At 44.8% G+C, this 27,246-nt stretch overlaps 1 protein-coding gene across 1 annotated transcript in view; it reads left to right on the plus strand.

Annotated features, from left to right (window-relative positions):
* Nucleotides 1-27,246, plus strand: part of fgfr3 (fibroblast growth factor receptor 3) — a gene marked incomplete at both ends in the record, with an annotated part of 83,193 nt that overhangs the window by 33,095 nt on the left and 22,852 nt on the right. The window contains 4 exons of the mRNA XM_080750319.1: nucleotides 986-1,051; nucleotides 11,395-11,564; nucleotides 22,570-22,693; nucleotides 23,712-23,902. Coding sequence (XP_080606445.1) covers nucleotides 986-1,051; nucleotides 11,395-11,564; nucleotides 22,570-22,693; nucleotides 23,712-23,902 — 551 coding nt within the window. The remainder of the gene's footprint in view (nucleotides 1-985; nucleotides 1,052-11,394; nucleotides 11,565-22,569; nucleotides 22,694-23,711; nucleotides 23,903-27,246) is intronic.

Below are 27,246 nucleotides of genomic sequence, written 5' to 3' on the forward strand. Positions count from 1 at the left end.
ACTCAGTCAGTCATCCAACCAAGCATACCAAACAAACAACTACCATGGTGGTTCCTGTGCGTGCGTGCATGCATGCACACACACACATATTTGTGTGTCTGTATGTGTGAGAGTGTGTGTGGGTATGGGAGTGCGTATGGCTTTACTCATGTGTATAGTGTGTGTGTGTGTGTGTGTGTGTGTGTGTGTGTCCCCACATATGCCTGCAGTCACACAAGCGTGTCGCACCAATAGCAGTGCTAATAGCCCCACTCATTTGTAATGTCTGTGGAAATGTTTGGTTAGCAATCTGACAGAGCCGCCACGCTACACAGAACTGTGGACTCATTCATGACTTATTCAATGGCCACAGTCAATTTTAAAACTGACTCTGTGTGTGTGTGTGTGTGTGTGTGTGTGTGTGTGTGTGTGTGTGTGTGTGTGTGTGTGTGTGTGTGTGTGTGTGTGTGTGTGTGTGTGTGTGTACGTACAGGTATATATTTGTATAAATGAACACCCAGGATTTCACAGTGTATTACTTGTTGGTGTTATACACACCATTTAATCTCCCAACAGGCAGCTGGCGTGTGCAAAATTCCCGTCCATGTTTTCTCTCTCTCTCTTTCTCTCCCCTTCGTTCCCCCGTTCTTGCATAAAAATCTGTGGTTGGAGAAAGTCTCTCTGAAGCTGTGTTTGAGCTGTTATCAGATGGGTAACAGAGTTCAAGTAGTCGGGTGAATTAACATGTCAGAGTTGGATGGAAAATATTTAATTGACAAATTAAACGCAGATTTCGATGCTTTACGAAATCATAAATTGTCATCTCGTTATCGTGCTTACAGTCACAAAATCGCATTATTGTCTTATTATAATTTCTTTACAGATATCCAATTTGTATTAAAAATAAAGGCTATTAAAATAATGATGGCGTTCATGTACTGTAATATTTTTTAAGTTCTTATCCAAAATAGATTTATAGTGTCTTTTTACTCTTGTGTCTTTCTAGATTCTTTGTCCTCCGGAGATGATGAAGACTATGATGAAGATCCAGAAGATGCAGGTAATGGAAATGGTGTGTTTTTTCATTTCATTTGTTTTCTTTCCCCCCATATCACCCACCCATGTGTCTGTGTGAGTTCTTGGCTCCAGAGCGCATACAAAAATGATACTCAACCTTTTTAATTTCAAGGCCCCCATTTACTATGCATTATTTCTTCTTATTTCTTTCTGTGTGGAGTTTGCATGTTCTCCCCGTGTCTCCTAGGGTAGATACCCTCACAAAAACATGCAGTAATCCTTGTCTCTATAATGCCTCCCCCTGGCCAGCCGGGGCGCCTGATGGAGGGGAAAGGAACTGGTTGGAATAACGTGTTCCTTCTACGCGCTACGTCCATACCGGGGAAATCCCCCCTGTCAGGTGAAAAGAAACAATTTGGACTACTCGTGCATTGAAGGAAGCATGAGGTCAGTCCGTTGTCTCCCCAGGCGCGGCAGAGGGAGAGCAGAGCCCAGGATTACATAGCTTATACAATTGGCACTGGGTGAAAAAATGGGTTACAAAATCGTGGGATAAAGATTATAGAAGTACTATGCATTATTAGGCCACAGACCCCATTTCATACCATTTTCATCTCTGGTACTCCAGTCTACTCTGTGAAATCCTCAATGTTGAGAGTGCAAATGTAAACTCTGACAGTATACATTTATATCCCCTCGGATATATAACAACCTACTGATGATAAGGGATATTATCTGCACAAATGAATAGCCATTTGGGATTAATAAAAGTTGGTCTATATCCCCTCAGATACCAACAAGGGTCCATTTGGTCCCTAACTGTCAATAATGTACTGTAACTCCTGCACATTGAGAACCAGTGCTATAGAATACAGCGCATAAATCCTGACAAACACAGTCAGGTCACAGGACATAATCGAATCCATTTGGGATTATGTTGCAATATATGCACCGGCATGCTGGTACACGGGGTCAGCCCCTAGGCTCTTTTCACACCTTTTTATCCTCTCCTACAGAAAAAAAAAAAAAAAAGAGACACTTGTCTCCAGAGCGCAAGGAAAGAATGAAATAAATCACATCACAGACTGGCACAGATAAAATACACTGTAGTTGTGAAGGTGAGCTTACACCCCCGGTGCTGCCGACACTGACGTGAGGTGTTTTGGCATCCCGAGTCAGGCAGAGTTCAGGAGCAGGTGAACAAAGAGGAGAGAGAGACTGAGAGAACACTGCCTCTGTCAGGGGTGTCACACCAAATTCTGGGCCCCGGGTACAGGGATTCACTGTGGGCCCCCCATGAATGTTCTTCATAGGGGTGGGGGTTTAACCCATTTAGACTGGGAACGCATTATTTTGTGCTTTAACTTTTGAAAGATAGCAGATATACAAGCTCACAGCGTGGCACCAAGCGAGCTTGAGATCTGCTATTTTTTTTTATCGTGAAAATGTGTGTCTGAAAGTCTGAGGTTTTTTGAAAAACCTATGTTTCTATGTTAGCGGTGCTCAAACCTTTTCACGTGAAGTACCCCCAAAATTATATGTATTTGGCCACGGAACCCATCTCAAAATATTTAGCTCCAGGGACACCCCAGAAGCAACATTTTTGTTACAAATGTTCGCTTAAAAAAATACATATATTCAAAGATTTGCACACATTTTCACGACTTTTCAAAAATAGCACATCTGCAAGCTCGCAGTGCGGCACCGAGTGCCGTGCTGTGAGCTTGTATATCTGCTATTTTTCCATAGTTAAAGTATAAAATAATTAAGGCCCCTCCACCTTGGGCCCTAGTAACTAACCTAACCCTAGTAACTCAGTCCCACTTTTCCCCCCCTTGTGACGCCCCTGGCTGCTGCTGCTGAGGCTCAACACCTTACAAACCCTGATCTGTCGGATAAAGTCACTGGAGAGTAAGATGGCTCAGAGAAAGAGTGGAGACAGAGAGAAAGGAAAGGGGAGAGACTGAGACAAAAGGACTTTATATATTGGAGAGGCAGAGACAGGAGAGGAAAAGGAGCAAACGAAGAGGGGGCAAAGGTTGCTTGCTCTCCTATGCAGATGCACACTGCTTTGCCTTTTTTTGTCAGACTTCATTGAGGTAGAAGAGAAACAGACACAGCGATAGACAGAAAGGGTTGGAGATGGAAAGATGGAGAACCTACACTGTAAAATCATGCATGACTGTTGATGAGCGGTTGGTTTCAGTGTTTTAGTAAAGACAACAATAGCTAGTCTGATGGCACAACTGTACAACTGCAATCTTGGGCACAGAGCAAGCCTCAGCTGTTGTTCTTTATTCTAGTCTACTTCTGTCAGTGTTCACTCCTAAAAGCCCAGATATCTTCTCTCCCCTAAACCCTCAGACCTCTTGGTCATACATGATTATTCTTTGGTCACAGGAATATTCGATCCACCTATTTCCTGGCAGGTCTGTCTTTGTCTGTCGTAGTCCTTGCTCCTTGGTTGCCTGTACAGTCTGCGAGCTTGGAATTTAAGCTCACTTCACACACATTGTTAAGTCGCCCGGACGACCGTCAACTTAGTACCGTACAAACATGGACACGACTCTCAATGTGTGTCTTTATTTCAAGTGAAAGCACATTGGGTGTATTCTGTGTGCAGGGGTGGAGCGGAAACCAACTTAAAGAGGATATTTTTTTTTACCCCCGAAAAGAGAGGATCAGAATGCCGGTAAATAGCCACAGCCAGCTCGAGTTAATCTCTGGATGTAAGTCTACCTCATGACATGGCGAGCAGGCTCCTATTTCCTGGCCAAAAGGAGAGGGATTAGCCCAGAAACGTTAAACCCCGTATCGGAGCTTAATGTGGGCTAAGCCGGCCCTAATTAGCCCGCTGAACGGGGGAGAATGGCCCATGTGATGAGACACTGCTGGATGAGTAGATGGCTCGGTCACTTGTAGGGGAAACCCTTGGCGAGGAGATGGAAATAATGGAGAATGATAACACAGAGAGAGAGAGAGAGAGAGTGTGTGGAAATGAGGTTGGACGTGACTGAGTCAGAGAGGGGGTTTGGCAGAGGGAATAGAAAGGCAGAATTGCATTTTTTTAAGAATGATGAAATCAGGTGCCGATAGAGAGCGAGATAAGTAGGTAAACGGAGACAAAAAGATGATAGCAGCGAGAGAGGGAGGAGGTAAAAGGTGAAAGACAGAAGAATGACTGACAAAAAAACAGTTACTGATTGACAGTGAGACACAGGAGGAGTTGACAAAATAAAGTAGCAATCAGACGGACAGAATCGGAGAAGGCATGTAGAGAGTGGGGGGGAAAAAAAGAAAGACGGGTGAGAAAGCTAGAGAAATAAGAGAAAAATAAATGTGATGAGTACAGTACGGTGGAGTTGCACAGGACTGTCACTGCAGAGATCAGGTTTAATGATGCCCGTAGTAGGAGATGTACTGTCTCTGCGGGACACGAAAACAAGAAAGTTGAGAAGGACAGACCAGAGCCCAATTAGTACTTTATAATACTACAGACTACAAAGTTATACCACTGCAAAAAATAACTGATCAGTGCTGTGCAACGAAACATAAGTTGGCATGGATTTGCCATCACTCAGACAGACAGACAGACAGACAGACAGACAGTCAGACCAACACACAATGAATGAGGTGGCCAGATGGACAGACAGACAGGCATTTTATCCACAAGTTTCCCAGTGAGCTTACTGGGGGGAAAATGTGTGCTCCACTTCCTCCACCACAGCTGATTCAACAATGCCCCAAGTAATCAACTTGCAGTGATTCAAGGTGTGACAGGCCACCGGCTCACACCAATCAGAATGAAACAGCTGGGGAGCAGGAAGTGATGCCCAGCTTTCCCGCAAGGGCTCATGGGACACAGGAAACTTGTGGATATATGCACACTGTCAGACAGACGGTGCAGAGTGCTGCTGTCATGATCTCATGCTCCTGCAGAACACCAGGCGTCCATCAGCTGTCTTTCCCATGGCCCTCTGGGAAATGACAGGGGGGGACACTGGCCCGAGTCAGCCCCTTCATGAGATGATGTGAGACATGGATGTAGTTAGGCTGACATGGGACCGGTGTCTGTTTTTTATTTCCGATTTCTTTCTTTCATTAAATTTCAAGGTCTCCCCTTAACTCTGACAGTGTACAAATGTGTACACTGTCAGAGTTACAGACTTGTACGGGTCCATTGAGAGAGAGTTCCTGGAATCCACTTTGAGAACCACTGCAATATGCTATGAAAACAGTAGTAGGCTTATCTATCTTTCTTATCATTGTCAAGACATTTCTCTCTGCTACTAGATCACAAGATCTTATTTTTCTTGAAATAAGCGACAAGAAAATATACTAACCTACAGACATACTTCTCCTCCAGTTGCACCACACGTCTACTTTTCAAAGATGCCATCATTGGCAAGGTTTCAACTAAATTGCGCCATTTCTAATGTCACCGAAAGCTCAGGAAAATAATATCTTGATTCAGACAAACTTTTATTTATCCCAAAGGGCTATTCATTTTCTTTTTGCAGATACAGCCCATATCGCCACATCAGTAGGTTGTTGTTTTTTAATCTATTTAAAACCAAGCTTCAGTAACCATCTAACCACTTGTCAAGACGGTCGGAAACTTATTGCAGCCTGCAGGCACACACACTCAGCTAAGCTTGTATCAAGTGAAAAGGAGGCATCTGGAATGTTAACAGAGGCTAATCTGTGCTTGTGCTGTGCTCCTGAGCTATGCAGGGCCCTGTTTACCCTGGCAGGGGAAGAGAAGGCTGGACACTGGGCTAAGCTACAGATGGAGCCACTGTAAAAGTCCCGTACTCTGTAGACATGCGTCTCTCCACTCTGTTTAGTGGTCTATCTACAAACTTAAGGGGCTAACTCAGGGAGAACTAATTGCATTTCAGACCAGTTTAGCCTTCCTTTCTAGGACCTCTCAAATGTTTTTCTTTCAATCATTTTCTTTTCATGAATAGTCGTGGTGTAAGTCTCGCTTCGCGCTGCGTGCCCGGCGAACCGCTGCTATACTTTGGCCTATAATACTCTGGTCCACTTTCTTTTTGGAAAACAAAACAAACAAGAAAACGTTTTTGGACATTTTTGGGAAATGCCGTTACTCCGTCGGCATTCCACTCCACAGGAGTTACAAAGAAGGTTTTGTTAACGAGTAGATTGAGGAGAGATTGATTGTTTTCACAGTATTTATTGTTCATAACTTGCGCTAACCTTAAACCCTGCTGCATACTTCACCATCAATGCTGCTTGATTTTCCTTTTTCTTTTTATACTTTGTCTTTATTGAAAGTTTACAAATAACCCATTCAAACTTTTACTGTTGAACTCTGGCTCCACCCCAAAGGAATTATTTGTTACTCTCAAGGATTTGTTCTCTCTTTTAAGCTGAAATCAGAACATTTCAGTTCTGCAGAGTCGTGCTTTAGAATGCATCGTTTTATTCCTACATTATGCTGCTTCCATTCTTTCACACTAACCCCCCGTTTGCATTCGGGTCCCCGGGGCGAGAGCCCTCCAGGGGCAACCAACCTTCAAAAACCTGTAGTGTAATCTGTGGAGAAATCTGCCTGCCTGCTTGCAGGCGTCAGCAAGGGCAAATTACACAATTACCTTCTCCCCACCCTCCCAGACACACACGCAAACGCACGCACGCACACACACACACACACACACACACACAAACACACACACACACACACACTCACACACTCACACGGACACGTTCATGTCTGCAGCGCTCCCCGCTACGGTGTTGCAGAACAGCGAGTCTTGCGCCAGATAATTGCCGCAGCAGTTTAAGTTTGTCTGATATAAACTCAACAGTCACGCTTCTATAACTGGCAGCACTCACTGTTAAGATATCCAAATCACAGTGCCTATGGGTGTTGTGTACATACTATACATACTGTACATACAGTACATGCATGCATGCATGAATACTGTACGCATTCATACATACATACAGTACATACAAACATACATTTAGGCTACTCAACAAATCCCTTGTGTCAAATTAACACCAGTGTAGTTTTCATACTGTAGTGCCTTTTCAGTGTCTGTGTATATGTATGTATGTGTTCAGCATACCTATAAGAGTGTTTGTATACAGTATGCACTTGCTGGCCTTAAAAAGTTTCTGTTTTGTGAAAGATCCATAATGTCGTAACCAAACTCTCCCAGTCGGTTTGCCCGCCGGGGCGCAAAATCCCTGCGGCGCTCACACTCCCGATGGTCGCTCGCTCGCTCTGGTTTGTTATCGGACATAAACCAAACAAACAAAGCAGCCAGAAATACAGTCAGATTATTTTTACACCTCCCTTTGCTGCGTTTTGCCTCACCCTCAGATAACTCCTACAGTTGGAAACGGGATAAGCTACGGTGTAGCGTGCATAGCTCAGAGAACCCACATAACTATCGTGCACTAGTATCTGCTGAATGCATTCCATCTTCTACTATGATGACTGTTAGTGAGTCTATCCCGGGAGGGGAGGGTTATCTACAGTTCCTGCCCCCCCCCACCCCCCCATGGGGGGGTTTCAGCGCTGATCCTCCACCCCGTGGTAGCCCCCTTACACCCCTCTCTGCCCCTCTTCCACTGAGGAAATACCATCCAACCGTTTAGCTCATAGTTGGGACTTCTGTGTGTGTGTGTGTGGCCAGAGAGGTTTACCGTAAAGACATGGTCGTCCAGATAGTGCTGAATGCTTGTTAATGGGCACCTGATCTACACTCGGGACACTTGGGACACTTGCAGTACTTTAAACCTTAAACGTTCTCAAATTTTCACAGTAAATGGAAATACGTGAAAATAGCGTATCTACAAGCTGTGTCGGGGAGGCCATTTCCTCTCATTTCACGTGGCACTGTCAAAAGACAAAGTATAAAATAAGGTTTAAGTGGATAAATTATAGTACTAAAATACCGGACAGCTGCATAAACCAGGTATTTTGTTTGAAAGACACGTGGTGAAATAAGTTGCTTGCGTGTCACATTCGAAGTTCTGAACACAAAATGAAGTAATGAAAACATGCCCTTATTTCTCACTATTTATCCAACATTTATATCTCGTAGTGTGTTTATTTGGCCTTCGCTTAAACGCAACGTCAATGTGAAACGCAATACGGAGCCAGTGAAACCGCCGCAGTCTCTTTCCAGAGTCTCTATATCACATAGCGTTAACACACTGCTGCTCTGTGGCGCGAACGGCTCCCACATAGTTCTGCTTCTCCCTGAAGGAGGAATGTCTATTTTGGGTTCTTCTCAAAACCATCGTAATGGCAATCCAGTCATCACCAGTAGCAAGGCCTTTTTAAAAGCCCAGCTGAGGAGGAGGAGGGAGAGAAGGTGGAGGAGAGGAATGGAGACCACACATAGGGAGAGAGACTGTGTTGGATGTCTGCTGCGTGCGTGCGTGCGTGCGTGCGTATGTGTGTGTGTATGTACTTTGTGCCAAGAAAACAATGTGCTCAGACTCCTCAGAGCTTTGTCTCGTGCTGTGTGCCATGTCGCTCCCAATATACAGAGACGGAGGGGAGAAGAGGGGGAGAGGGTGGACGAGGGTAAAGAGAGACAGAACATAGAGAGTGCAGGAGTAAAAGAAGAGTAGAAATATCTACCCGTTATTATTACCCTTTTAAGGTGTCAGCACTTTGTGTGTGTGCGTGCGCGCCTAGAGCTTGTTTGTCTTAGCAAACTGGGGAGACGCTGATTCAAGCTGGGAACAGAGTTGTTCTTCAGCTGTTCCATTAGAACAAACACACACAGAGCTAGAGAGAGAGAGAGAGACCACATAAATGTACACTGAGCGTGGACACGTGAGCGAACACACGCGCACACACAGGGTGCACAACCACAAACACAAACTCAGGGGAGTGAAGTAACATTTTGTTTGCTTGCTTTCTAAGAAGATGAGTCTGTGCGTTTCACAGAGAGCGTTGTGTTTAGTTCGCTCTCTCTCTCTCTCGCGCTCTCTGTGGGTCTGGTTATAATTACACTATGTGAGGCTGATGGCGACAGCCAGAGAAATGTGTGTCAGAGTGTGAATCTGTTCACGTCAGCCATCGTCCCGACCACAACCCTAACCCTAACCTTCAAACCTATTCTGACACACTGCTCTCTCTGGTGGTTCTGCTGAGGTGTGGTGGAAACATGCCCTTATTTCTCATAAATGGGAAAGAGGGAGACCAAAAGAGGGAGAGAAAGCTAGCCGAATCTAACCAGTATTACCAGTAGGCGTAGTTACAAGGGCGGCATTGGCTCAGGGGTAGAGAAACCGGCATTAGATCACGGAGGGTTCCCGAAGGGTTCCCATTTCGAATCTGCGCTCCCCCAGAGTTAGTGTTGAAGAGACTTTGAGCAAGACTCTGAACCCCTAGTTGCTCCTGATGAGCTGGTTGGTGCCTTGCATGGTTTCCTCCACCATCGGTGCATGAATGTGTGTGTGAATGGGTGAATGTAATGCACAATCTATGTAAAGCGCCTTGGATAAAGGCACTATACAAATGCACCATTTACCATTTTACAACAATCTAACTAGTATTACTAGTAGTACCAATAAATAATCTAACCAGTATTACCCGTTTCAATAATCTCAAGCCAGTATTACCAGTAGCAGTTACAAACCATTACAGACACAGGCATGTGTGCACACATACCGTACATGCTGTAGCTACACATACTGTACACCGTACCATGTAGTCTATTGATTTATCTTTCTTCACACACGGCTTAAGCAATCACGCGGTGACGCATTTGAAATTCAGACCAGTCTGGTGAGTCTGGTCGGTGATTTATAACTTCGATTAAAACAAACGCTGAGAACTCTCTTCTGAATACAATAACCCTGTGGTCGCTCTCATTCTCACACACACACACACACACACACACACACACACACACACACACACACACACACACACACACACACACACACGCATTGAGATGGTAATTAGCTCCTCTCTCCCTCTGTATTTGGAAAGTAAGAGAGACATCTGATGACCGGTCAGCCACCTCCCCCTGCCTTTGTCCTCGGACACACACACACACACACACACACACACACACACACACACACACACACACACACACACACACACACACACACACCATCTTTCTCTCTCTCTCACACAGACACGCACCCGTAAAGAGAGAGAGAGAGCATGCTATGCCTCGCTGCTCCGGCCCTCCACACCCACCCAGCCAGAACAATGGTGCGTCTCCAGCCCTGCACCAAGCGCCATACAGGACCGACAGGCTCCCTCATTGTGACCTGGCGCCTTCTCAATACAGCTCAATAAATCTGCCCTGACACCCCTCCAAAACTTTGAGGAATCGCAGACAACTAATGGACTCTTGTATTGTTGTTATCGGGGCATGAAAACGATGGCCATTGTTTGCTCCTTAAAAACTCCTTCGGGGCAACGGTTTTGGGTCGTTTCAGTGTCTGTCAAACTGTGTTTACGCAGTTTTTTTAGTGTCCTGGGACGCTTCTCTCGGGGAGGTAGGGTCGCCTGGCGGGGTTGTGGTGGAGGCCCCTCTGGCCCCGTTGAGGTGTCGTGGCGTAAAAGGCCGATTCATGCTTTAACGTTTGACCCTTTTTGACAAGTGTTTTGATTATTTTCAGTTGAAAATACGTCATTCCACACTTGTTGAAAGGATAAACTATGAATTAGCCTTCAGACAATGAACCCCCCGCCTACCTGCTCCGTCGCCGCAAGTCGCTCTGGATATGAGCTTGAGCTAAAGTGCTTATTCATGTCCTGTGTAGCTCAATGAGTAGCACATGCTGATGACGCAGGCCACCCATGCTACGAATGTATACACTCACAGTACTGCTCTTTGGATAAAAGCATTCAGCAAGCACCATAATGCTTAAAATGGAAATGGCAACTTTTGGTGTGAGATGTGATGTCATGTCACGGCCTCTGATGTGATGTCCAGTTTTTTTTTCCAGGTGCTCTCTCTTGTGCTGAAAGGTTTTCAGGCCAAGGACCCCTTAGTTGAGAGAGAGATGAAGCAGGGACCCCCAGATTCCATATAGTTTCATTGATTGACAGCACAATCATCAGCGTATTTTGGATTTGTGTCAATTTGTGTTTTCAGATATTTAACCACTGGAACCGTCAATACTTAATAAACTTTCACTCTGCACTTAGTCTGCACTTTTTCCCCTCTACACCAAACCTACCTAAAAATAGCAATATATTTTCGCCTAAAGATCTCACAATATGGACACTATGGTTCAAGTGGTTAATATAAAAAAGGATCACACAAAGATTTGAAGGACCCCCGCTGTTGAAGACCCTTGCTGTAGACGTTTATGTACACATCGGCAGTATGGCTCCAACACCACTTGACTCCTTTCCCCCCTACTTCTTTCTGTCACCAACAGAAGCTCCGTACTGGACACGTCCTGACAGGATGGACAAGAAGCTGCTGGCCGTACCGGCCGCCAACACGGTGAAGTTCCGCTGTGCAGCGGCCGGGAACCCCACACCCACAATCCACTGGTTAAAGAATGGCAAGGAGTTCAAAGGAGAGCAGAGGATGGGAGGCATCAAGGTAAGTCTTTTCTTTTTTTCATCGACTGTTATTTTATGTCAGCTTTCTCTGGTTTATTGGACAGCAAAGTGGACTGACAGGAAGGAGAAAGGTTCGCCAGTTCGCCCAGTTTTGCTGGGAAAATGAACAAAGCCTTTCCGCACACAATGGTTTCTGTGCCCCTGGCCACCGTGGCAAAGCACCACCACAACGCAGATGTACAATCTCACCATGTGTCGCAGCGCAATACGTTGTGAGCTTGTAGATCTGCCACTTTTTGTGCACGACACCGCGCGCAACAAAGCATGAATCAAGTGAGTCGAGGACAGCGCCAGGAGATTGTTGTTGTAACTGTGGGATGAAAGAGTTTAAGGGAGTGGGAGGCATCAAGGTAAGGTTGTTTTTTCTCATCGGCTATTATTTTATGTCAGCTTTCTCTGGTTTATTGGACAGCAAAGTGAACAGACAGGAAGGAGAAGGAAGGTCTTTGGATCAGTTCGCCCAGTTCTGCTGGGAAAATGAAGTAATGAACAAAGGTTTTTCAGCACACAATGGCACATGCTGATGTGCCCCTGGTCACCTTGGCAAAGCACCACCACACACGCAGATGTACAATCTCACCATGTGTCGCAGCGCAATACGTTTTGAGCTTGTAAATCTGCTATTTTTGGTGCACAACATATGAATCTAGTGAGTCAAAGACAGCGCCCAGAGCTTGTTGTTGCGTGATGAAAAAACAGTAAAAGAAAATGTGTATAGTACAGCAAAGGTTCCTTGCATGAGCTCTAGCGTTGTAAAACTCTACAGCTTGAATTAGGCCCTGCCACTTACGCCCAAGAGGTTTAAGGTGCTGTTGTGTTGTATACTGACAGATGACATGTGTGGCAGGGGAGCTAACTGAAGCTCAGCGCAGCAAACAGCTGTTGTAACCAGTTGGGTCATCAGATTCACTCCAAACACTGGACTTTTATTTGGAATGATGTCACTTATCTAACAGTGGACGCTTTACTTTTTTGTGTCCCTTGATCGGAACCATTGCCAGACGATCTCAGAACTGCAATAGCACAGAAACTCTCAACAGCTGTGAACTGTGTTTTGCTTTAAAACAGGCTTAAACCATGCTAGTATGAAAGTTACTTATATCAACAGCGGTCGGTTTACTTTTGTATGGCTTCACTGGCCGTGTAACATTAAATGTCTAGTCTCAGCGCTGCAAAAAAATACAAGAAATTCAAACAGTTGCAAACTGTGCCATGCTTTGAAATAGGCTTGTATAACACACTTCAGTTTACTTTAGTGTGCATTCTTTGGCCCTGACTGTAGCACAGCCAGCCGAAATATCTGTAGTGCAGTATGTGTATTTCAATTACATAGAAATTCAAGCAGTCGCAAACTGGGTTTTGCTTTGAAAACCTAACCCAAGCTAGTAGGCACTGATTTAGCTCCATTCGGTTTACTTCAATATCCCTCTCACTCGCCCTGGTCCGTTTTAAATCAGTCATCCCAGCATTGCAATAAAAGCGCAGAAATTCAAACAAATGCAACCTCGTGTTTTGCTATGAAATGGATTTAAAACTTACTTTGGCATCGACTCGGTGGCATTTTGACGAGCGGCGCTGTTATCCTGTGTAATGTAGTATTACAAGAACATAGAAATTCAAACGGCTGTAAACTGCGCGCTGAGCTTCAGCTCAAAACAAACATAAATCAAGACAGTAGTTAGGCAACCAGTGGGGCTTTTTCTCCTCTCGCAAGACTGGGCTTTTTTACTGGGGCTATTTGTAATGGAGGGTTACAATTACTGAAATTCTAGCAGAGAGTTTTCAAGCAGAAATGCACCCAAAGATGGCCTTATAGTTAAGACCCCAACCAGTTTGGAGCAGCATGTATGTACAGTAACCCCTGCTGCCCAAGGGCAGAATCCCTCCAGAGCCTTCCCCCTGTATCTCTCATACAGTGTTGGTTATGAAATATTACAGCCTGAAATCCAATATTACAATAACATAGAATAAGTCATATTCAAAACCCGGAGTTCCACGCAGGACGGTGGGCAGAATGGTCGCATGAGTTGTGAGCTTCATTCAGCCAACTCATTAAACTAGGCAAAAAATAAATGAAGATGTTTGATAATGACTATGAGCGTAAGTTCTAAGAAGAAATAAAACCCTGGACAAAGGAGCTAAAGAAATAACCCACTAATAACGAATAGAAGAGAGCATGCTGCTAACACCTGAAGCCAACAAGCTCAACACAGCCCTCACTTCAATCAGGTTTAGATGGCTTCTGCAAGCAAAATTCAAGCATTGTCGAAAACCAAACGAAGACGGACCTGAAAACGACTCAGCCCCAGGCCGGCAGTGAGGTGGTGGCAATTGTATGGTGCCATTCTCCCATGTGAGATCTGGACTTTGAAGAGTTAAATGTAATGAGATACTGGAGCTATTAACAGCTTAGAGAGATCTCCAACATCTGCTCCCAGCAGAGCTGTACCAGTTGTCCACCTCCCTCTGTCCCCACTCTCCCCTCTGTTCCTATGTGCTCACAGATACACGCACGCACACACGCATGAAATGCACATACCACACACAGTCTCGCATATAAATACGCATACGCACAGAGAAACACAGGTATCCACAGAGGACATGTAACATACTCACAGACTATATATATGCGCGCACACACACACACACAATATGCAGTACACACATATACCCATGCATACTCATACACACACACACACACGAGAGGCACACACAGAATCTCTCTCCCTCTCGCGCGCACACACACACACACACACACACACACACACACACACACACACACACACACACACACACACACACACACACACACACACACACACACACACACACACACACACACACACACACACACACACACACACACACACACACACACGCACCTGTCACCAGCACTCCAAACACAGCAAGCTGGACTGGAGTGTCTCCCTGACAGCAGCTTTTAGCGTTCTTAGTATGCATGAAGATCGACCACTGATAAAGATTTTTCTGTGCTGCGTTACGGACGAATTAGACCTAAATTGACTTGTCAAAGCTTTTAGCTGTTTATGCGTCTGTTCAGCAGTTTGCCTTATCTCTTTCTGAGCAACCCCAATCATGTGGAAAAGTGACTCACTGATGACTAGCTTACCAATTATTTGCGTAGAAATGTTTTGGTCTTAAATTGAGGCTTTATTAGCTTGGCCTTAGACTGCATTCACACTAACGAAAGGTACAAAACGATTAAGCGTGAGCAGCTACGTTGCTGCAGTGTCGCTGTTGAAGTGTTGCTCAAGCAAGAACGCATAAATGAAAGGGTAGGAATTGTTTTTCTTCCATTTACAGAACAGAGCAGGAATTGTAGGGAAAGATATGCAGAGTGGAATTGATGAAAGAAAAACATACGTTTGATTGACACTTCACTGCGTCATTGGCGCGCTGAAAAAAACCCCCATTTCAACTCTTTTTATTGTCACGCAACCCATATAAATTAATTGTTCAGTACAGTATAGCATATTCTTACTGTGCTGGAACAATGCACTTCTGCGAACTTATCATCTACACGCAGGGGTTTTCAACAGGTGGTTTGTGGACCACTAGTGGTCTATGACGATATTGCATGTGGTCTCTGACCATGCATTTAGTAATGTAGGAAAGTGAAGATTCATTTCCACGGAACATCTATAAAACTATCACTACGATTCTGAAGTCTGTTATATTTAATAGACTTGGGTTGAACTGATTGTACTTTGTGCGCTGTCTATGAACTGTACCCTCAAAACTATTATAAGTTACATGTCCAAGGTTCTTGTCCTGCCCCGATAGAGATGTTTGCTCAGTGATCAAGCTCTTATTAAGTTGTAGCACCGTGCATTATTCACCCCCACATGATTACTGCCACCTGCCCACCCCCTCATCCATTTCAAATGTCCCCATTAGCCAATCACCATGTTGGCCCTGTTGGCCTTGGCAGAGGTGAAGAAAGAGGTTGACCTTCTATAGACCTAGACTTCTATGTGTTGAACAGAATGGGGGGGGGGTGCTGGTTATGGCCTATGACACCATGGCCCCTTGGTCCAAGGGTCGGTCAGGGTCAGCCGCTGCACCCTTTGCCCTGTGATAAAGCCATGATCGTCCCACCACACCACACCCCACCCCCACCCTCCGTCCCTCCCCGCAAATAATGGTGATGTTAACAAGTGGTTTAATCCTGTATTGAGTTGTATTGGGTAGTGTTTATCTAAAGGCTTTGGGATGTATTATGATTTGTTTAAAAATTGTCCTTGCTTCTCATGTTTCTGACGTAGTAAAGAATTGTCAGTGACCCCCCGCCCCCAGTAGAATAATGTAGTGCTGACTACACTTCAAGGTAGAACTCCTGAAAACTGAATGAAAAACGAAATGCAAATACATTTTAATAATCATACTAAATGACTCGTCAAGGTGGATCTTCTATGACATGAACTAGCTTCAATGACGATGTGTGCGTGCGTGCGTGGCACCGAGTGCCGCACTGCGAGCTTGTAGATCTGCTATTTTTGAAAAAAAGTCTTTGACTATTTTGACCCGATTCTATAAATGTCTTCTAAATCCTTCTGGGGTTTTTGAAAAACGTATGTTTCTACGTCAGTGGTTCTCAAAAAGTCAAGGACCCCTAGAATGATATGTATTTGGCTGCGGACCCCCACCTCAACATATTACGTATCAGGGACCCCCAGAAGCAAAATTTTGAGTTACAAATGTTCGCTTTCAAAAATATAAATATTCAAAGAATTGCAAAAAAAAACTATAATCACGATAATAATAATGACAAGCTCACAGCGCATAAAATAATGGTTATAGTAATAATGCGTCCCAGGTCAGGGGGTCATAAGTTGGTGCTACACCCAACCTCTGGTGTCACGGCCTCCTCCTGCAGCCCGTCACACCACCCTTCCCCCGTCGGCCCGTCTCCCCCCGGTGAGACGGCTGTGATGAGTTCATCTAGCGGGGTTAGGGAGGAGGGGAGGGACCGTCCCGGGCCCTGACAGGCCGACAATGGCCTTCTTAAGGTCTCTATTCCTGCGGCGGAGCCCTCAAGGTGCAGGACCCCTCCCCTCCTGTCTCCCGGCTCCTGCAGGCGTACATATTGAAAAGTGCCGTTGAATGACAAGATCATTTCTAGGTCGACAGCCGTAGTTAATTTCAGATGAATGGATGTGTGACTCCGGTGTCGCCTTTTTAGAGGTTTTGACGTGTGAGAAGATGATCTTGTCACTTATCTGTGTGTGTGAGCGCGGGGTGGTGTGACTGTGACTTGGTTACATCTGCCAAGATGATTTCATTCTAGTCTCCTCAGTAAAAGGTCCGAGACCGCTGTCGTATATACTATTACCGTATGCTAAAATTGCAAAATGCGTAGGTTGTATTTACACACGTTGCATTCTGTATGTTTGTCCACATGCTTGCACACTCATTCATTCATTACTATATCGTCACTGAAGGGCAGAAACCTTGTATCTCCAAGTTTCAAATATGTATGTTTTTTTTCGTAAAGTAAAGCCCTGCTTCACCATACAAGGCCGTCTTACAAAAGTAGTGAAAACAGCCGATCTACAAGCACACAACGCCTCGCACCGCGAGGCGTTGTGTGCTTGTAGATCGGCTGTTTTCACTAGTTTAGTTCATTTTTTAAATGATAAATACAAATTGAACGGTTTTGAACATACAAGGTTTCCACCCAACAGCGACGATATACATGACAGCCTGGCTGAGTAACTGATATGGCCGAGTGACTGATGTGTGAAGATCATTGCGGTAGAGAATGTGTACCTGTAGTCTAGCCAATCTTTCATTTAGTAAAGTGCTCAGAAGTACATGTGAAGCAGAACATTAACGCTCATTGCTTGTCTGGAAAGAAACTCCTTTGTGTTTTTACTGAATAGGCTGACGATGCATCATGTTGCCTCATGTCAGTCCAATCTCTAAACAAGTCCTGTTCAGTCATGCTATTTTTTTTTATGAAGACAATAAGCTGAAATGCATAACGGTTCACTTGTTTCTTCTGTTGCAATAGCTCGTAAAAGGATCATCATTAGTTTCGACTCGATATCGCTTTGTTCAAAAGACCTTCAGTCGTTGAGTCTTATCAGTGTAATGAAGATCACTACACTAGCTTACATACAGACAATATTGTGTTGAAATCTATTTATCTTCAGAAACAATCAGAACATCAGACAATTGGACATACCAACGCAACCTTGCCAATATAGAAGAGACAGTCGGGATAGGCTACATGTTGCCAGTACCACGCACGCACTGAACTTAAATTACAATTCATCCTCACAAATTCCGTCGCACCACAAACACTGGTGGATGTTTTGAAACTCACATCTACCCCCTAAGGTCCGATAATACGTCTAATTAAAATCAATTGAGACGAAACACACTTGTTGAATATATACATACAACTGGATGAATAGTATAATTGCTAATTTGTAAAGGAATTGAGAAAAGAGAAGCAGGCGACATTCCAGCAGGGATGCGGGAGACGTCTCGGGACGTCAGCGTCGGGCCACGGAGCCTCTTCCATTATTGGGCGGCAGAGCCTAAAGGTCGGAGTTCAGCTCTCTATTGAGCCATCAGCGGGAGGAGGAGAGGGGTGGGCGTGTCGCGGGCCTATTGAGCCCTCTGAGTCCTTGACAGCCAGAGCCAGCGCTGTTGTTGTGCCGGTGCCATATGGCGGAAGGGGTTTCATTGTGGACATGCTAAACTCTGGCGGCAAAAGTGAGACAAAAGTTGACAATGTAATTATTGTGCGCCTCGTTTTCTCCCGTCCGAGAAAGGGCCTGCTGGCTTGAACGCTCCGTTGATCAGCAGGTTTGAGCTTGGAAACTAGTTTTTCTAATCCGTGTTTTGACATGCTTCCAAGGCCAAGCTCTTAAAACCGGCACCAGACTGTTACTTTTTAAGATTTTAAGCTTTTTAAATCCTTTTTTTTTTGTTGTGCTAAACCACAGCGCCAATTGTGAGCCTCCATAGAGCGGATACCTTGCACGATTATTTCTGGAGTCTGATTAATTTTAGAAGTAGCATAGTCATAACTTTCCTTCCCTGTGTCTAACCTAAATAGACTGCGGCTATCAAAAGACTCAACCTCCCATGTCTTTAATTTCCTATGCTTTTTAGCCTGTCGTGTTTATCCTGTGAACAATCATACCCCAGGTTTTATATCATCACTTTCTCTGTTGACACAATTGGCTTGCAACGCCAAAGTGGGAGAATGACATAACAGACTAAACAACAAACTTTGTGGAGCAGTTGCTTTAATGGTCAGCCCACAGGGGCTTTTTTTTATCAGCTTCCTCTTTTTCTCTGTCTCTCTCTGGGCATCACTCCCTCGCTTTCTCCCTCCTTACCTCTCGTTCCCTCCCTCTGTTCACCTCTCCCTCTCTCTCCCTCTCTCTGTCTCTCTTTCTCTCCCTCTCTGCGGGTCAAATTAGATGGTAGCAGCGATCCAAGCCACTGGGCCGCTCTGACATAGTCATAAATTCTGGTAACTGGCCCCGTCGGTTCTGACAGGGCTATTTTGCGAGGTGAAGACTGAGGCCTGGGACCATAAAGGGAGCAAGCAAAGGCTTCCTGTGTTTCTGTGCGACTACACTCCTACACGCTTGCCGAAAAAAGAAAAGCTCTATGTTAACTAATTCCTGCACTCTAGTAAATAAGTGCTTCAACTTATTTAGCCATGGAGATCCACATGGCTTCCCGAGTTTGTTTGGTAACACCTACAAGTTGCAAAAAAAGTCAACGTTGGCAAGTTATGCAGAATAGTGTTGAATGTTTTAAAAGCTGAATGCATGCATGCTGATTTTTTTTTATTTATTTTTTAGGGACAATCAAGTTTACAATGGAAAATGTTGGGTCAGGGTCAGTTCAACAAAATTCCCAATTTAGTTTAGACCTTTATTGAGAACGTCTTTGAGACAAAGTGGCATTATCTTCAACCTTTCTTAATTCTTTAAGGAATGCCTTGAAGTATTGGCATTTCCAATCCCACCAAAGCCTTCATGAAACGTGTATTTAACTCTGAGAGTGTCCAAATCAACCCATAAAGGTCCATTTGGTTACATTTGCACTCAAGAGTTAATAAATGGATAAAGTAACTTTGACTGTCTTCCCCCTGTTAACACTAAATACAGCTTAGTTTAAACGACACATTCACCCAGACATTTCTAGCAGCGTAAATCTCCTCCTGGACATTCCCATGGCTATTGGTCCTTCATGGAGCTCCAGCGGCCAAAAGCCTTAAAACCTTTAAAGCCTTGGTATGACTCCGCGGTAAGCTCCTTAATAATTTAATTCTGTTTGGAATCTGGCGTGATTGGACTGGATGGGATTATCACATTCGACCACTAATGCTGTGGGTTCAGCCGGGGTTAGTCAGTGCAATGTGGGAATGAAGGCATGGTCACAAAATTAAAACTTTTCGGAGAAGACTTTACAATAAAAATGTAACTCTACAAATGGAACAATTAACACTGAGGATTTTCCTGTGTATACTTGAGGTTTATAAAAACAATACAAAACAATCTAATCTGGCAGATGAGGCCCATTTAAACGCTGATGCGTGAAGCTTAGCCAGCAATCTGAGCGTCTACATCTATGAAGTCATGTGATTTAGTCTGTGGCTCTCGTTGGAGTACGAAATAAACACAATTAAACACGCCAAACCTGATTCCATCTACATCCTGAGTATAAACCATTTAAAATGCATAAAAAGCATTGCTTATATTCGCATGTATTTTTTGCCGATCGCTGACCTGTCAACTCAATATTCGTAGCTGCATCAATAAATCTCAACCTTTGCATAAATCTCTGTTCAGCTCATCCATAAACTACGACTACTCAAACCCTTACTCACTGCTCTTCTCGTGACAATTTAAAATGTAGGCATTTAACAGACACTCTTATCCAGAGCGACTTAACAATAAACGAGAAATGCAGTTAACAATTAACCTAGTAGATGAACCTACTGTAGCATCTGTCTAAACAGCATTGGCATGTTCTAAATAACATTCTGTGCATTGAAGCTGTAGGAATGCCCGGAAACAATGAACCTGTCTGAATGAAAGTTTAGTTTAGTTTTGACTGTGTGAGTCAAAACTAAGCTGAGCTGTTGTATTTATGACACCGTATACATAATGCCAAGTGGTATCAGACTACAGTATATACAGTAATAACAGTCTATAATAATTTGCCCAGATACTAGCGAAGAGTGGTAGTTTTCGGGCTTTTACATGAAAACCTGCCAGACATTGAAAGCTAAACGACATGCTTTTCTGAGGCACTATGGTCTTTTTCTGCATTGGTGGTTGTTTGACTTTCGCTAATCACAGCCTTCATAGTTCAGTCAGTTTTTTTTTTCCTCCTCAGCACCACGTCTTTTGGATTGGGTTCCCTCGCAGCACTTAACCACAGCACAAGGCATCACTCATCTGCTCATGAGAGCAGCCATTGACTTCAGTTTGACTCTGTGTGCGGGGGGTTATGCTGAGGGGAGAGCGACATAGAGGGAGAGTGGGAGAGGGAGAGAGAGAGACAGGGGTAGACTGGGTGGAGCCAGGCGGTTACGAGCATGCACAGCACGCACGCACGCACGCACACGCACACACACACACACACACACACACACGCTCAAAAACTCATTTGCCAGCTGAGCTGAGCGGGCCTGGTCTGTGTTACCATGCAACAGCGAGAGAAAAAAAAAGCACACACAGGCATAATATTTACCCTGTTACACTATTTTCCACATATGCTCTCCAAGTAGAGGGAGAGTTACAGAGACTAAGACATAGGAGAGAGAGAGAGAGAGAGAGAGAGAGAGAAACAGGGGAGGGGGCAGAGCGTGCACGTTCGTCTCTCCCCACAATGACATACATTATATGAATGACTGGTCGTTGATCTGAAACACGCAGGGTTAAACGTTTGAGAAAATACTTTCTGTGACACATACGTGTACACGTGCACGCACACGCACACACACACACACACACACACACACACACACACACACACACACACACACACACACACACACATCTCTTAGTCGGCACATTTTCCTACACAGGTGATGTTAAGTGTTCCACCAACAGCGAAATGCCTTGCTGACATCACCTGCCACCCCCCCACACACACACACACCCTCTCTCTCTCTCTCTCTCTCTTTAGTGAAGGCTGACCTTTCTCTGCAGAGTTCAGCCGCGTAGCGTGGAGAGCTCGTCTCTCCACAGCAGGTAGTAGTACGGACGTACGTCGTACGGTGGTAGGCGGGTTTCGTGTTTCCACTTTAACTGCTGAGATGTTTCGCCTCCCTCGGCCCGTGGAGACTCAGGCGTCCGGCGATGCGTGGCGAAGGACTCTATTCTCATCCCCAAGTAGATACTGTCATGTCGGTATTTGTCTGCTCTTAAAACGCATGACGACTTGCACCTGGTTGAGATTTTTACCACGAGGAGGAGTGAAGCCCTCTCTCGTTACTTGGGATTTGGGTCGGTCGACTGCCTAAAAGGTCCTAAAAGGATGCATTTGTGCACTCCTCCTGGAGTTGGAAATGGATAAATTAACTCTTGAGGATTTAATAGTGCAGTCAGCCAAGGCCAGAGAAAACAACCTTCGAGGAGGAGCACGTACCGTAGCCTCCTTTTTAAGTCTGATTCTTTCGGGCCTTGTTTTGTTTAGGCTAATTGATAGTTCTGATGTTGGGTTTGTCGTGTTCTGTTTTCAATGTGGGTTATTCACTGAAGCAAATTGGTAACAGTAATCTAATTCTGTCTCTCTACCCTCTCGTCCCTCTTTTTTCTCCCTTCCCTTCCCTCGTCTTTCTCACCCGTCTCTTTTCTCTCACTCAACGCTTCATCCCATACCTTCTCTTTCTTCTTCACTCTCCCTCTCTCTCTCTCCTCCCTGTTCCTTCTCTCTCTCCCTATACTCTTTCCACCTCCCTTTCCTCCTCCTTTCTCCCCCAGTTGAGACACCAGCAGTGGAGTCTAGTGATGGAGAGCGCCGTCCCCTCAGACAGGGGGAACTACACGTGTGTGGTGCAGAACAAGTATGGGACCATCACCCACACCTACCAGCTGGATGTTCTGGGTAAGGACCATGATATAAACCAGGGTTGTCCCGATCGAATCGGGAGATCTGGAATCGGGGCCCGATCACATGATTCTCAAAAGATCGGAATCGGGAGAGGAAGATCGGGATATTTTATGAATATATAAAAAAGCAGAAGCTGCTGAGCTTTATTTTTATTTTGTTTTGATCCAATGCTGCAATGAGTGAAAAGAATAAGCTATATCCATGTTGGATAGAATGGATACTGTCATTTAAATTAAAAAACAACCTTAAGGAACAACTTGAATGTGTTTTTTTCTTTTCTTTTACCTTATTGCCGAAAGATCGGATCGAAAAAAATCGGTATCGGCAGATACTCAAAATCAAATGATCTGGAACGGATCGGGAGCAAAAAAACAAGATCGGGACTTCCCAAATATATACATACAACACATCAGGAGGTTCAGCATGCTGGAACAAGACTGGAGCAGAATGGTCAACGGTAGAAGCATGGGCACATTATGCTTCATTGTCAAAATGGAGGGGGTGTTTTTAGCTGAGGATTTTTCCAAAGATTTGATCTTAATATTGGATGTTATGTCAGAAGGCAAGTTAGTGATCTTGCTGCCTCTCTCCATTTTGTTCTTTGAACTACTTTGCCAGGAACAACTGCAGTATCAGCTTGTGACTGTATATTCTGTATATTCTTGGCAGGGACGTGGTGTTAAGCATTTGAATCCAGTCGCGTTTTGTATGTTCCGTTACATTTCATTAACCCACATGTAGGCCCTGTCACAATTATGACATAATCGTCTAATCGCAATTATTTGACATAATCGCAATTATTTGACATAATCGCAATTATTTGACATAGTCGTCATAATTGTTTCCATGTTGAACGTTTTTATCATCAATTTATCATCTTGTAATATGTCATGTAATACAGCCCCACCCACATAACTACAGTACATGACGTTGTGCGCTAACAAAGGCTACCCCTTCTCCTGCTTCCTTCCTTCCCTCCCATTCGCTCTCTCTCTCTCTCTCATCCAATCAGAGCGCTCCCCTCACAGGCCCATCCTCCAGGCCGGCCTCCCAGCCAATCAGACCGTTGAGTTGGGCAGCGACGTGGAGTTCCACTGCAAGGTGTTCAGCGACGCGCAGCCTCACATCCAGTGGCTCAAACACATCGAGGTGAACGGCAGCCGCTACGGCGTCGACGGCGTGCCCTACGTCAACATCCTCAAGGTGGGTCCCAGGTCTCCACAGGGATGGACGCCCGCTGCTTTCTTTAGCCTGATTTATATATCGTCGTGGTCGGGTGAAAACCTTGTATGTCCAAAACTCTTCGTCTTGCATTTATCATTTTAAAAATGATTTAAACTAGTGAAAACAGCAGATCTACAAGCACACAACCGTTGTGTGCTTGTAGATCTGCTGTTTTCACTACCTTGGTGCAACGGCCTTGTATGAAGAATCAGGGCTTTAGTTCGCGAAAAAACGTACAAATTTGAAACTTGGAGATGCAAGGTTTCTGCCCGACAACGACGATATAATTCTATATTATAAATCAGGCTTTACGCGATCAGGGCTTTAACCCAACCTGAAGTTTCCCCCTGTGTCGCCTTAAATGTTCAGAGTTTAGAGACGATCAGCTAAAAATATATATTAAAGATTGGTGAATTGAGGTGTGAAATGGCCATGAAAAACTTGCCAAGGACTGGAAGAATAGTCATAACCTTTTCAGCGTATGAATGAGCCGTGAAGGATTTAACTTAATAGCAGTGGTAATAGTTGATCTTTGAGAGTACATGGGTCACAGAGTTCAACCTTGAAGCGCCTTTCTTGGGTGGGTCTCTCTTTAGAGTATAGAAATGTTACATGTCAATGAGACAGATTTCACATAGTCTTAGAATGGGAGGTTCGCTCCTGTAACCCATTTAGACCGGGAACGCCATTATTTTATGCTTTAAATAGTGAAAAGTAGCAGATCTACAAGCTCACAGCGTGGCACCAAGTGCAGTGCTGCGAGCTTGTAGATCTGCTATTTTTGAAAAATCTTGTACATTTGTGTCCCGATTCTGGATTCTGTCTTCTGTCTTCTAAATCATCGTCGTTCTCAAATCTTTTCACGTCATGGACCCCCAAAATTGTATTTTGCCGCAGACCCCCATCTCAAAATATGTTGTTCCGGGGACCTTTAAGAAGCAAATATTTGAGTTACAAATCAAACATTTGCATAAAGAAATCTAGATTTTTCAAAATTGGCAGATCTACAAGCTCGCAGCGCGGCACTGTGAGCTTGTATATCTGCTATTTTGTAATAGTTAAAGCATAAAATAATGGTTAAAGAGAGAGAGAGAGAGAGAGAGAGAGAGAGAGAGAGAGATAGTTGGTTTAGGATTAACTAACTCTCCAGATCTTGCTACGTGGGTCTTGCACTCTCCCCCTCCGGAGGCCACGTTGATGTTGTAGACAAAACCCATGAGTGAAGAAATGAGTAGAAAGCATTCCTCTCAGGGGACACCACCCTAACCCACCAGAGAGAGATGTGTTAAAACAGAGGGAAAAAAGAAAGAGAGAAACGGAACGCCTCTTTTTATTTGAGGCTGCAGAAGAAGACTCCCATTGCAAAAAAAAAACAAGAAAGTCTCACTTTCTCATTTAGTCTCTCAATCTTCTTCTTCTCTCTCTCTCTCTCTCTCTCTCTCTCTCTCTCTCTCGTGAAGGAATAAAACAAACATCTGGTTTGGACTAAGTTAACTGCTGTGGTGGCGGCATATATAGGAGAGAGAGAGAGACGGGTGCTGTTAACCACCGGGCTCGCAGTCATTCTCCGTCAGATGTGCTGCGTCGCGTGGTTTGTGGGGGAGGAGAGAGGGAGAGAAATGAGGAGAAGAGGCGCCCAAAAACAGCTATGACGGAAAAAATGAGTGGGGGAACACAGGGAAGGGCAAAGTCAGCAGAGAGAGAGAGAGGGAGAGATGGAGGGAGTGGACGACAAGAACGAGTGGGAGGGAGATGGACAGAGAAATAGGTGAGAGAGATGGAGAGAGAATAGAGAGGAACAGAGAGATGACTAGAGAGTGAAATAGACATAGAGAAAGATGGGAAGATGTAGAGAGTTTTAGAGAGTGAGGGTAGGACAGTGGTTCCCAAACGTTTTTGCCCCGTGACCCAAAAGGCAGATTAGACGTTTGCCCGGGATCCAAACTAGGCGATCTACAAGCTCACGACGCGCTGTGAGCTTGTAGATCGCCTATTATCACCTCTCCTTAAACATTTGTTTAAGAAGTAGTTTAAGTTTAAGTTTGCTAATTTACGGAAAACGAATGGGTCCCCACCCACTGGTTTTGGGAAACAGTGGGACAGGAGACAGACTTTAGACAGAAAGACAAGACAAGGAAGACGACATGCAAGCGGAGAGGGAGGAAGACAGTGAGAGAAAGAGAGAGGAGATGAAACAGAGGAAGAGGAGGCAGAAAGGGAGACAGGCGACAGAAAGACAGAGACAAGCGAGATGGAGAGAGGGAGAGAGAGGAGAGGGGAGGGGGGGAGCGTCGGGTGCCCAGACCACGGCTCCACACTCTATTTCAGACTACCACATAATTGAAACAGTATTTACTGGGATCTGGAATCTCTGCAACATGTGCTGCTTTTTTATATTCCCTCTCTCTCTCTCTCTCTCTCTGCCCCACCACAGTTCATTCTGACTGCTATGTGACATCTCGTGTGTGGCATACACGAGCGAAGTGCGTGTGCGTCTGTGTGCGACGTGCGTGCGCACGCAGGCGCTCATGTGTGTTTATGCATTTGGGATGTATTACTGTGTGTGTGTGTGTGTGTGTGTGTGTGTGTGTGTGTGTGTGTGTTTTCGATATACAGTACATGTACAGTATATGTGTCTTACATTAGTGCGTGTGACAGTGGAATTTAAGGGAGGGCAGGGATGCGGGCGGGCGGGCGGGGGGGTGGGTGTGGTGGAGATCGTCACAGAGGATGTTTTTAACAAATGTCTGAATAGGCCTCATTTTTTTTTGATGAATGGAAAAGACTTGGTTATGATTGACGCACCCCGAGTGGGGGGCCCAGCGATCACGTCTGGCTTCAAGAGACGCCTGGAGGCGAGCCAGGGATTTCTAATTAAGCCACCATAAAGCATGATATGTTTTCCTCCTTATGTGATTTGCCTGTTTAATTATTTATCGGCTCTGCTGTTATGTGTCAATGTGTGTGTGTTTCTCTCTCGCTTTGACAGACAGTGTGTGTGTGTGTGTGTGTGTGTGTGTGTGTGTGTGTGTGTGTGTGTGTGTGTGTGTGTGTGTGTGTGTGTGTGTGTGTGTGTGTGTGTGTGTGTGTGTGTGTGTGTGTGTGTGTGTGTGTGTGTGTGTGTGTGTGTGTGTGTGTGTGTGTGTGTGTGTGTGTGTGCGCGCGCGCGTGTAAAGGCAGACAGTGGTAGATTAGACACTCTTTACTGTGTGTGCAATGTATGACGGTGTGTGTTTTCACTATATGTACTTTTGCAGGACTGACTTAATGATGGCTTTAATCTTCCAATACAGAGAGAGTTGCCTCTTTGTGCATAATGTAGA

The sequence above is a fragment of the Nannobrachium achirus genome, assembly GCF_963921795.1.
Source record: "Nannobrachium achirus genome assembly, chromosome: 20".
Lineage (NCBI taxonomy): Eukaryota > Metazoa > Chordata > Actinopteri > Myctophiformes > Myctophidae > Nannobrachium > Nannobrachium achirus.